Source organism: Malania oleifera, chromosome 10 (assembly GCF_029873635.1).
Source record: "Malania oleifera isolate guangnan ecotype guangnan chromosome 10, ASM2987363v1, whole genome shotgun sequence".
NCBI lineage: Eukaryota > Viridiplantae > Streptophyta > Magnoliopsida > Santalales > Ximeniaceae > Malania > Malania oleifera.
The window spans coordinates 90985599-90999382 of NC_080426.1; the positions used below are offsets into that span (position 1 = coordinate 90985599).

Genomic DNA, 13784 nt, shown 5'->3' on the forward strand with positions numbered 1-13784 from the left:
CTGCACTAACAAATCTTTCACCCTTCTCTACCATAAACTGAAGTTTCCCGTTCCATCAAATTTAACGACATCGACTTTGCAGAAGAAATTCGAGAAGTCATTACAACAATGCTCTAATACTAATTTGTTGTGAAAATCGAATGCACAACGGAATAAATGATCTTACAACGCAACACTCAACGATGAGTACTACAGAAACAACACAATCACGCAAATTATATGATAGTAATAACAAAGACACAAAGAATTACGCGGTTTGGCAATGCCTACATCCACGGGAGCAATCAGCAATGATTTCTTACTATCTTGTATCAAATACACGAACATCATTACAAATACAACATATACAACGTACATATAAAGGTTTCTCAAAAGCTTTCCCTCCAAACCCCAACCAACCTAACGTCCCAATTCAAATTTGAAAATCTACGCTGGGTTCCCGAGTCAAACTATTGACGGATACAGGGCAACTATCGATGGTTTCCTCAACAAATACCAGCATACTGTTTTTCACTATGTTTTCACTTTGTGCATGTCTTTCACTCACAATATGAGCCACATATCACAATATAAACACTTATTAAGCTTAATCCACACAAATTAATGTTTAAGATCCAAACTTCATGCTTCCTTGCACAAAGTAAGGATTAGAAATCCAGGAAAATAATAAAAGATATTTTCCAAATTTTTATGTAAATTTTATGCGCTAATACATAATTAAGTAGCTCAATGGACCAACTCTTGAATTCTCTCCTTGGAGGGATTCTAGTTCATTTTTATAATTAACTGGTTTTTTTCCTTTTTTGAATGACAAAGGGGCAATTATAATAAATCAACAACATAAAAGGGTACAGTCGGTCAACTCAAGTAGTAAGGGCGACTTGTGACTTTGGTGACCCGAAGGTCATCGGTTCGATTCTGCCTTGAAGCATTGCACCGGTAAACTACCAAGGGTGCGTCAATGGGCAGGCGGCCTTCACCCCCTCGGGTTTGGTGTCACGTCATAATGTCCAAAGTAGCGCGATGGTGGTCAGAGTTCCTGAGTTATCCAAAAAAAATTAGTATAAAATGAAACTTATAAAGAAGAAAAAAAAAATAAACTAGAAAAGGAGGATGATTTAAGTTTTTGGAAGAAAATAAATGATGTAAAATAACAAGCATGAGTAACATGCCGTCCAGCCCATGACAGTAATTCTTGTGTGTATATTTTAGAACACCCTAAAATAGACACTAAGAAAGAGTTGCAAGTAGTCATGAAATAATGGAGTTAGTTGATGTGTTTAGTACATTAACATCTTAAATATCACCAAGCAATATAAAAAAATTAATTCAAAAATAAATTAATTAATTTTATAAAAGAGCAAATGTTACACACATAGAAGACACTGATAATTTTTGTAAAGTATCACTATACCAAAATTTGTGTAGCTCTAAATGTGTGCAAGACATAAAATGGGAGCTGGTGGAAAGAAATATGTGAGAAGTCATTTGAACCAATCTTTCAAATTCAAAAGCATGAATTTTAAGGCTTCCACGAATTTGGTTAAATTTTTTTCATAATTATTCACAATTAAATTTAAAATTGAATCATACAAATTTTTTGTGTTTGGGAGTTTCTAACCTTCCATTTGGATTTAAGTGGATTTAAATAAATTTCAATACATTTTTTTATTATATCTTATCTAAATCCTAGTTCACTCCAAATATAAGGAAAAGAGTTACAGATTTTAATATACAGTTAAAATGTGTTTTACAATAAATTAATTGTGTAAGCGTTTTCAAATAATTTGAGTGTGGGAGACTAATTACTTGCATAATCTACCACCAAAAAACTTAATTCATAATGCGACTTTAAAATTTTGAAACAATCATGTAACTTTGTAATTAATAAGTTGATTATTATTTTAAAACTAGCACAAAAATCAAATTGTTACTATTTTTAAACTATAATGTAAATTTGTAATTTAATTTTTTTATCAATTAATGATATTTATATTAAACTTCTACAAATCTACTAATTATAATTGAATTAAATTTTTTTGTAACTCCTATTTAGGTTTATATCAATTATACATCCTCATCAAAAAAAATTTATGTTATAATGTGAGCATACATTAATTCATAATTTATAATTTGGAAACTACTCAAGGTCAAACCTAGATACATCTCATACAAAACCCTATAGCCAAACTCCTTAAAAGCATAATATTCCCCACACCCTTTTTGGCAAGTGTGAGTCATCCCTGAAATCTCAAGTTCGACCCCAAATAGCTAAAAACCACCAATAGAAACAGGAAAACACAGTACCACATGCAATGCACACTCCCCTACTGTAGAAAAAAGAAAGGGGATTTAGACACGAATGGAGCATTTTGTTTTTATTGAAAATATGAATAAAATAAATAATTAATTCTGAATACTACAATCTGATAACTGATTATCGAAACAAATCAAAACCGTAAAATCTAGTTCTCAATTTTTCCACAAATAGCTAAAAACCACAAATAGAAACGGAAAATTGACAACGTAATAATCTATTTTTTTCATTGTATAGAATCAAAAACAAGAAACCAAAAATAAAAACAATACCAAATAGGCTGGAGACGGAAGATTTTAAAATCCAGAGATTATGCATATTCTAATATAATGTTCAGGAACTGAAATAGTAAATATATCTAAGTTTTCTATGATAATTGGCATGAATGCAGCCTTTGTTAACATTATGGAGCTCAATTTCCAGTGTCCCAATCAATGACAAGCTTGCATCAATGATAAAGAGGGAACTCATGGCATAAAAAAATGTAAAATAACAAAGAAAGCAAGCTGAGCGCACAATGTTTGGAGATCCCATCCCTTTTTTTCCTTTTTTCTTTTTTTTTTAACAAACACATGCAATAGGAGTAAATGATTAATGCTGAAAATTTTCAAGATTTTACACAACTGTCATGGACATAATCTGACGAGCAAGAGTTGGATCTTGGTGTAGCAGCTCCCTCAGGTTGTTCTCCACCTCTCCCAACTGCTTCTCCAAGTACTCCTTGGACGTCTGCACATTTGCCCAAATACACCATTAGGTCATTTCTAACATTGGACAGCCTAACATAATGCTTGGTTGAGTTTAAGAATATGGAACTAAGATTTTGGGTATCAATTAAGAAGATAATAATAACTCGGCAGTTTCCTGCAAAAACCAATATGATATAGTGGAAAAAAAATAAAAAAATAAAAATAAAAAAATTGTGAAATTTTTAATTTGTTTTTATGGAAACTAATCCCCTACCAAATTCACAAGAAACATACAGTAAATTCTGTTATAAAAAATAAAAAATGAAATTTAGTACTACAATTTTCTTGTATATGAATGGCAACTCCTCAACTGCAGACAAACTGATTTGAGTCTCACCAGGTGATCATAATATTATAATATTTCAAAACCTTCAGGGCCCATCTAATATGTGCTATCCTCCTCACTAGCTTTTTTGACAAATTGCGATGAAGTGAATTTGAGTTCGACAAACAGGATACCCAGTGTAGGGACAAATCCAAAATGCCGTTGGAATGTGATATTCTCGCGGAACATGGGAATCTAGTACCCACTCACATCACCAAGAATCTTTGATATCCTCGAGCATCCAACTTTTTGGCACCAAAATGTACCCAATATTAATCATTTGGAACAAAAATAACCCAATATAGTTTTAAATTTTAAAAAAAAAAAGAGAGAGATCAAAAAGAAGTATGAATTTCATGAATGGTTGAACAACATTAATTTCAAATTAGTCAATGAATTTCAACTTGTAGCATATTATACATGGCAAAGTGAACATTGTTTCAATGTAATTTACATAATCACGGCAAGTTTTGTTGGAAAAATGAATCTTAAAATGAATGCAAAAGATAAAACCAAGGAAACTTATTAGTTGGGGCCTGCATAGCACTATCCCTAGAGAACGTTTCACCCCTCCAATACAGTGCAGGAGGCTCGTTGGCGCCTACTCCCAAGATACAACAACCCTTCCAATTGGCATGCATTCAACAATGGAGAGACGAGAACAACATGGCTTGGTTAACCCAAACAAATATAGTTCAGCAATAGCCACAAGAAATAAATCAAGATTGGACCAGCAACAAAAAGATTTTCAAAGAGAATAGTTTTGTGAGGAAGAAGAAAGCACTCGCAGTTACATACTTATATATCTCTACCTTCATACATATATATGTATAAACAATTATTATTAAAAAAAAAATAGAAATGGTTAATAACAATGGTCATAACCGATTTTATAACAGTTAATAAAACTCAATAAATTATTTAAACCACTATTAGAGGAGAGAAGTATAACAGGCTTTTGAAATATCTACACACAAAATACTAACAATCCCCCTCTATTTCAAAAGACTAAAGAATATCTGGATTAACCAACTAGAATGTAATGTATCGTATCTGGTGCCTTTTTTTGTCTATGAACCAGACCTAAGATGATACGATGCGACCCACGAAAATATGGTGAAACATAAAGTTCTATGAACCATAATTCTTATTGTAAGTCAAACAATCTTACCATCCACATTACAATCTTAAGCTTAGTTGTTCAATGTGAATTGGCACACATAAGGCATGCGAGAGCCTAGATTTCACGACTGTTCTAGCAAAGCTGCCTAAGATTACATAGGAGCGGCCCCACTCCACACTAATATAGCTGAAATCATCAAATATGCACTGCAATTAAACAGACCACTCATAAGGGCTATGAAATTCATTAAGAGCAAGTGCTCAACCTCACACATGGCAATCTTACACTATCCTCACCATACTTGCGCTATCCTCACCATAGGAATGGACATTTATAAATTCAATGATAGAGCATACAAAGACAACTGATGAATTGTTATTTACCCAAATGAACCTACTTCATGGGATCTCCAATCACATAGGACGTGTTACCATCATCCTTAACCTTTGGTAATAGGCATAAGCCTCATTTCCCTTGATGAGTCCCACACTAGCTTTATACCTAGTGATTTAGTGAGGATCTACTAAATTCATCTCTGAGCTCACATAATGTAGGGAAATTACCCCTTACTGAGCAGCTACTTTACAACATCATGTCATAGGCGTATATGCCTGTTTTTCTTATTATAAATTTTATTCTTTGCACAAGTTATTGCAGCTTGGAAATCACATGCATAAACACAAATGTAACTAGTTTCATCCATAAAAACGCATATGCTAAATTTCTTAGCCACTTAGCATCAGTTCTTGCCATCTCTAAGGCAATCAACTCGGACTCTATGGTAGACTAAGCCATGTAACAATTTGTCTAGATGATTTCCCAAAGCCAACACCCCCTCCTAGGGTAAAAATATAACCACTAGTGGATTTTGTCTCATTTGAATCAAAGATTATCGTTGTAACCCTCTATTACAACAAGAAATTCACTAAAGATGATATACCATAATCCATGGCATTTCTCAATATCTTAAGAGTATCAGTTAGGATGCTAATTATAAACAACAAGAAGCCTTACTTTTTCCAAAAAAAAAAACATAAAACAACCAAGGTCTTAAATTTCGATTTCAACTCAAATTTCAAAGCTCCAAAAGTACGGAAATTTCAATTTCGACGTAAATTTCGATTTGAAAAAAAAAAAAAATTAGTAGTAAAGCATGGAGTTCTTTGTGAAACTTTAGAAATGGTTAACAAACATAATAATATAAGTTTTCGGACTAATATATTACAAATTAAATACATCTATGTTTTGTATGAGGTGGAAAAGTTGTAAAATAGTATGTGTATCAAACATATTTGTAAGATAATGTGCATTAAACATATTCAGTTAATACAAATGAAATTCATAAATCATTTAAATAGTATTTATTATACAAATAATGATAATTTAGACATGAATGGTTAAATAAAATGTTACTGTAAGTTTATTTTTTCATATAATTTCAAATGCACTTGTAATAATCTTTTATTTCGATAAAATAAATAAAATAAATTAAGAGAGAAATTTCACTTCACTCCTAAACGTCTCATTTGAATTTTGACGAAATTTCATTGTATAGTTAAAATTTCGCCAAGTTCGCTAAAATTTCGAGATTTCAATAAATTTCGAATGATTCATTGAGATTTTGACGAAAATTATGCAATACGGAAATCAACTACCATTTCAATTTCGAGGGTAACGGAAATCGAAAATTTCAACAATTTCGTAGAAATTTAAGACCATGACAACAACAAGCCTTTAGTCCCGTTAGGAGGGGTCAGCTACATGAATCATTTTTTGCTAATTCACCCGATCGAGAATGTTTTCCTCTATTAGATTAAGGGCTATTAAATCATTCCTCACTACTTCATTTCAAGTTATTTTAGGTCTACCTCAACACTTTTTCATCCTAAAAACAATAGCTAACTCACTCCTCCTCACGGGTGCTCTACTAGGACCATGTTTCAAATGTCCAAACCATCTAAGTCATCCCTCCCTTATCTTGTCTTCAATCAATGTTATGCCTAAATTATTGAGTATATGCTCATTATTTTACTTTATCTTTTAATGTTATACCACTCATCTACCTTAACATTCGTATTTTAGCAACTTTTACCTTTTGTGCATGTTTCTTCGTTGCCCAACATTATTAACCATAAAGCATAATCAACCTTATAGCCGTTTTTTAAAACTTTCTTTTTAATTTTAAGGGTATCCTACGATCACACAACGAACCTGACACACTCCTCCATTTTACCCAACCTATTTTAATTCTATGTACTACGTCTTCTTCAATTTCCCCTTCCGCTTGCATAATAGATCCAAGATATCAAAATCTATCAGTAATATTAATCTCTTGATTATCAAGTTTAATGTTCTTTCCACTACTACTTACATTATTGAAATTACATTTCATATCTTATTCCTACTTATCCTAAACCCTTTAGACTCTAATGTGGATGTCCAAAGTTCTAGGCTAGATTCCACTTCGCTCCTACTATCATCAATTAACACGATATCATCTGCAAACAACATACACAAAGGGATCTCATTTGAATATTCCTAGTAAGTTCATCAATCACTAAAGTAAAAAAATGAGGACTCAAAGTAAAACATTGATGTACTCCTATTGTGATTGGAAAATCTCTAGATTCTCCTCCTACAGTCATAACACTTGTCACTACTCTATCATATATATCCTTAATGACCTTAATATATATACTACAAACCTGCTTCTTTTCTAAGACCCACCAAAGAACTTCCCTAGGTACTCTATCATGAGCTTTCTCTAGGTCAATAAAAATCATATGCAAGTCACTTTTCTTTTCCCTAAACTTTTCAATTAAGCTTCTTAAAAGATAAATAGCTTATGTTGCTGATCTCCCAGGCATAAAACCAAATTGATTTTCTAAAATTCTCGTTCTAGTCTTATTTTAATGTCCAATTACCCTTTCTCAAAATTTCATTGTATGGCTCATAATCTTAATTCCATGATAGTTATTAAGTTTTGAATATCGCCTTTGTTTTTGTATAAAGGTATTAACGCACTTTCCCTCCATTCTTCTGACATTTTTTTAGTTTTTATAACAATGTTGAATAGATTAGTTAACCAAATATTTCCTTCATCTCCTAAACATTTCCAAACTTCAATTGGTATTTTATCTGGTCCTATAGATTTCCCGCTTTTCATCTTTTTAAATGTCATCTTAACTTTAAGAATTCTAATTTTGCAGATAACTCTCCTATTTTTAGTCTTCTCCTCATTTGTCACTTCTTAGTTCAATCTTTCATTTTGATTTTTATTAAACAACTTATCAAAATATTTTCGTCACCTCTCTTTTATGTCTTCTTCTCTAGTTAAGACATTATCATTCTCATCTTTTATACATTTTACATCACTTAAATCTTAACATTTTCTTTCTCTAACTCTAGCAAGTTTATAAATGTCTTTTTCTCCTTCTTTTTCATCTAGTCTAATATATAAAGTATCATAAGCTCTGTGTTTAGCTTCACTAGTTTTTTTTTTTTGTATTTTTTCTTGCCTCTTTATATTTTTCAACATTTTCTATATTTCTACAATTTTGTCATATTTTATACCTAATTTTTTTTGTCTTAACAACTTTTTGGACTTCTTGATCCCACTACTAACTTTCTTTACTGTCCAACTATCTTCCTTTGGACTCACCTAAAGCTTCTTTTGCTACCCTTAAGATAGAATTAATCATTTTATTCCAAACCGTGTTTGCATCTACATTATCCCCTACAATCCAATCTTGAATCATTTTATCTTTGAATTTTACTATATTACCTCCCTTCAAGCTCCACCATCTAATCCTTTTGTGTTGATTTATGTTACTCTTTTTCTTCCATTTTTTAATACATATCTAATACTAGGACTCTATGTTGTGTAGTCAAACTTTTGCTTGAGATAACTTTACAATCCTTACAAAATAGATGATCCTCATTTGCAATTAAGAAGAAATCTATTTGACTTTTATTATGCTCTCTCTTGAAAGTTATTAAGTGTTCTTCTCTTTTTATAAAGCAAGTACTCAATATAACCAAAATTATCTTTTAAGATTTTATGCTAAAGCCAATTTTGGGAGCATATGCACTAATGATGTTCACTATTTCCAAGCCTAGCGCTATCTAGATTTTAATGATCCTATTCCCCATTCTTTAAACATCTACTACATTATCTTTTAGGTCTTTGTCTACAATAAATCCCATCCCATTTTTATGTTTCTCTTTTCCAATGTGCAAGTTAAAATCCTAATTTTTCAATTTCTCTGATTTTCTCACCTACCCATTTTGTCTCTTGAAGGCAAATTAAGTTAATTTTCCTTCTCAACATTATTTCCACTATTTCCATACTTTTACCCGTAAGAGTCCCTATATTCCAAGTTGCTAATCTAAGCTTAGTTTCTTGTGCTTACTTATTAACCCTCTCCCTTCTATACTAACCTGGTCTATACCCTTGACTTAAGTAAATTTGGTAAGAATTCATGATAATAATATCTAACAAAGTTTTACGCTGGCTATCAGCTACCTAACACAACCCTGCTATCATCATACATATATATATATATAGAGAGAGAGAGAGAGGGAGAGGGAATGTTTTAGAGTTCGAATCTCATACATAGTTCCCTAAAGAGGATTTTCCTTGATTCCCACCCTCCTCCAGGTGGAAGGGGAATTAGGACGCATACTTGAGTAAAATCTCCAATGGCATAATCTCGTACAAGAACATGACCATCTGGCTACAAATTAATAAAACCATAACAAGCCACATAGACTAACAGCATAAACAAATAAGAAATGAGAAAAGGCAAATATATCTAGCAATAGCACAATGACATGTCAAAGCTACCTTAAGTACTCTTTTAATGTTCTGTAATATTAAGGGCATCTTCTCTGGGGAGACTGTGGATAGCATAAATATCTACTAAATATGCTAGGCATTTATTTGCTATATAGACACACATCCTATTGGGGAAAAAAATGAATGGTGGCAGCACCCATGCAAATATGAAGAACAATATCTAGACTCTCTCTCTCTCTCTCTCTCTCTCTCTCTCTCTCTCTCTCTCTCTCTCTCTATATATATATATATATATATATATATATATACAGAGAGAGAGAGAGAGAGGGAATGTTTTGGGGTTCAAATCTCATACATAGTTCCCCAAAGGGACCTTCCCTTAATGCCTACACTCCTCTAGGTAACTATGTATAAGATTTGAACCCCAAAACATTCTCTCTCTCACTCTCTCTCAATATATATATATATGATAACATAATAACAATATCATACAATATTATAACACAATAGCATGATATTATGTTGTTAAAAATATTGTAATAATATAGCATAATAAATATATTGCTAGCAAAAAATGAAAGATTTTGTAGCCAATCAGAAATGGAAAACACTGCTCCTCTATGGTCGACTATTCCTGGTCCCCAAATCAGTTTTGCTCCTCCAAAGCTCTCAGAACATATAGCTTATACATACATATATATATAAATATATATATACATATATATATAAATATATATATATATATATATATATGATGGGAAGCTTTCCTCCTACCTCTATTTCGGTGAAGACCCACTTTCACATGGGTGCTAACTTGACTATTGCCTCACCATGCCCTGGAACGAACCTTCCTGCTGCTCAAAGCCTTATTTGTTGAGCTTCATAATTAAGAAAGGTGTGACTAAAGGTTCCTCATCCAAGCAGCCCAAATCCCTTAAAGCCACTCCAGCATATGTTTGGCCTTTGTATATCAAAGGTGAGGTCCAAATACAGATCAGATCCAAAACCACTGCAAACATAGATCTCCACAGCTGATATGACCAAGATTACTCAAAAGCAGTCAACCATGCCCAAGCCCACATTACCTTTCTCCTCCCTTCCTTTTGAACCAACACAACCTAGGGCCACCAACTCCTCTTTCCTTCCTTTCAAATCAAAACACCTAAGGTCATCCTTCACCGCTGTCCTAAGAATCCGATCACACAACAAGGCTTTCTCAGAGCAGCAAACTATCTTCCCTATACTGTTTGCTTGAATTTAAGGGTCCTTCCAGCCACTTGTCTAATTTTCTTTCAAATCCAAGTCACCCAACAAGGGACCCTCCACAACACAAAGAATAGAGCAAAGAACTATCTTCTTTAAACTGCCCATTCCAATCAATGCATCCTTATGACCACTTGTTTGGTTTTCCTTCAAAAGCCCTTCTACCCCAAAAACCCTTGTAATGTTCCAACTATGACCTTGCAAAGCCCCCTAAAACAAAAATTGAATAACCCTTGCCTCTTGAGACCAGAATCCAGATCCACTTCAAGAAACTTTCTGTCTGGATCAGTCTAATCCCTACCAAATACTCAATCTAGCTAAATCTTCTCCATCCTATACGAATCTATCGAAACGAATCCAAACTGAAGACAAACAATGAATAATCCACTGATCAGTGTGGACAAAGACATTTTCACCCAACATTCCTTAACTGAATCTTATCACATAAAATCACATAATCCTCTTCCCCAACCTTCTCTACCCTCAACCTTTGATCTGGACAATTCAACATGGAGGACTCCATCACAGCGACATATCACTATCATGACTAAAATAAGAGAATAGGAAGAGTTTCAAGATAGAAGACGAGCAAGGGTGAAAGAAAAAGCAGCATTGCTAGTTTAACAAACCAAATCTAACTAAAATTCACAAACCTAACATGTGAAAGCCTCAAGCTAAAAACACAAAAGCTGCACATATTAAGCAATAGCTGCAATATGCAAAAGCAATGCTATATTATGCATTTTCTGTTTTGGAGTTTGGCATTTTAAACCATGCCTCAAGGCTTTTTAGGCATGCCTTGTCTTGAAGTGATCCTCAATTATGCCTTTTAAAACATTGGTTGAAATAATATTTTCACACATTAATATACTATATTTTCAAGTTGGGCCTTGGACCAACGGTAAGGTTGCCCCTTGGTCACGGGCTTGAGTCTAAGGAAACAATCCTTCTGTATAAAAGCAGGGTTAAGGCTGCAAAAACCGTGACAACCTCCCCCCTACCTCACAAAGCTGGAGCCTTGTAGCCTAGGATGCCCTTTTTTTAATATATTCTATTTTAGAAGATGATTATTTATAAAAAAAAATTATGAAAGATGTGGAGACGGGGGATTTAGTTAATTTGTAATACTTTTGCGGTAAGAAGGAGATGGGGGTCAAAAGACCCACCACTCGAGCATGGCGGCCTTCACCCTCATGTCTCCTCCTAGCCCCATTGTAAGCCTCTCTTGTCGTCAATCATCCATCCTATCCGCAAACTCTAGCTTTGACTCTAGTTACCTTCAGCATCCAGCTTCCTTCAACAAACTTGCTAAGTTCGAACTGAACACCAATGATGGCAAAGACCGTCGTGACAATCACATCCCTCTCTCTGAGATTTTGACTTCTTACCTTGACAACTTGTCTCCATTGAAACTACCTCCCTAACACCTCGTGACAATTGCTTCCCTTCCCTGATGATTGTTTACACCTTCCCAACCCCATGCAATGACTTTGATATTCTCGGTCATCTAACAGGTTGCAAGCCAAACCCTAGTCTCACATTACTTCCTTCCGTCATTCTACTGTTCACTTTGGTCCTCTCTTATCCTTCCCTCTTGACTTTCCTGGATTGCCTAAGGCCCCTACAAGTGCTCGAATCAAGGATGGGTGAGTTCGATTACCTCAAAATAGAGAGGAAAGTGTTCTCAATGGTTCAGCTAGACTCTATGGCTGTTTTACAAAATACGCTACGAATTCGTCTCATTCTTCATGCTAGCAAAGGAAGAACTGGCTTGGATCCTGAAGATGTTGGGAGTGATTTGCGAGGCTAATGTAGGGACTGCAGAGAACCAACAAGGGACAAGATTCGGCAGGGCTAGGACTAGTATGGATTTGAAGCTCCATAAAAATGCAAGGGGTAGATACATATGCCTGGAGAAAGGCAGCAGCAAGTTTCTATCTGCTGTCCGCATTCTGGAGGGTGATCATAAAGAATGGGTGGAGAGCCCTGCTCAAATCCTTGCTGTTTTTTGGCCAACCAATGATGCACTTTCTACTACGAGAGTTGGCTAGAGGTATTTGGACTGCGATTGATTGAACATCATATCAGAGGCAACCATTGAGAGGAGAAGCATGTTCCACAGACTCTTGCCGTATTCATCCTTTGCCAATGTAGTCAGAGGCCCTAAGCCAAAGACGGATCCAAAAATGGTTACCTTGCACAATCACAGGGGCTGTCCCAAGCAGAGAAAGATGAATTTCATTGAGTCATTAAGGGAAATTTCCCAAATGCTGAGTGCCTAAATTCAGAACTGCAACATACTAGGCCTGGTTACGAAAGGAAGGAATGTTTACTAGAGAATTGAGAGGAGGTGGATAGGCCGAGTTCAGAGGAGTGTCCGCTTTCAGGGGAACCTATGAAAGAGTGTGCTGAGAAAGAGGATACAGATTTTGGCAAGCAAGTTGAAATAGCAGCAGCTGATCACATTGAATTGTGCTTTCAGATTTAATAGTTCAGAATCATCATCGCATTTGTTCATTAATTGTGACTATGCTTGGAGTGTTTGGAATAATTTATTTGGTATTTTAGGCGAATGTTGGGTGAGTTCTAACACAGTGGAGGATTTTTTAGCAGTGACTTGCTGGATTTGGCAGGAAAAAGGATTGGGCAGCACTTTAGAGATGTGCTATTTTTTTGCAGTTTTTTGGGGGTTGTGGATGGAGAGTAATGCGCACATTTTTCCAGGGAAGAAGTTGGCTCAGTTGCTGGTTTGGGATAGATACACTATTTGGCTTCTCTTTGGTGTGTGGGACAAAGGTATTTTAAGGGGTGAGTTTTCTGATATTCAGCGCAATAGGTGCTATGTGTTGGAGCATTAGTTTGTGATGGTTTTTTTCTCTTTTTTTCTTTTGTCTGTAGGTTGTTCCTTTGTGTTTTTTATCTAGACTTTCCAGACTTTGTTAAGAAGATGTCTTATTCTCCTAATCGTATATTCTTATTCTATTAATGAATTCTTCTTTTATTATCAAAAAAAAAAAATCATGCTGAGTTGACGAACTTGATTGCTGAAGGGGATATGGAAGAGGGTTCAGTGTTCAGTGAGGAAATGGGCAGCATGTGCGAGTCTGAGAAGGAGCTTCTAGTTGATCACATGAGAGCTGAATTCCTGGATGAAGGATTTTTCAGTTGTTAAAAAATCTCAATGAAGAGCTAGATGAGGGTGAGGCTAA

General features: G+C 34.5%; 1 protein-coding gene across 3 annotated transcripts in view; it reads right to left on the reverse strand.

The window, feature by feature from the left end:
- Positions 1 to 551: 551 nt before the first annotated feature.
- Positions 552 to 13784, reverse strand: part of LOC131165358 (prefoldin subunit 1) — a 36194-nt gene continuing 22961 nt past the window's right edge. For 2 of the 3 annotated variants that reach the window (XR_009139551.1, XM_058123072.1), the window contains one exon: positions 2661 to 3046. Coding sequence is in view for 1 of the 3 variants with exons in the window: in XM_058123072.1 (XP_057979055.1) it covers positions 2933 to 3046 (114 nt within the window). In the remaining 2 variants the exon portion in view is untranslated. Of the gene's footprint in view, positions 1040 to 2660; positions 3047 to 13784 lie in introns of those variants that run through there. The other variant, XR_009139550.1, reaches the window with a different exon arrangement.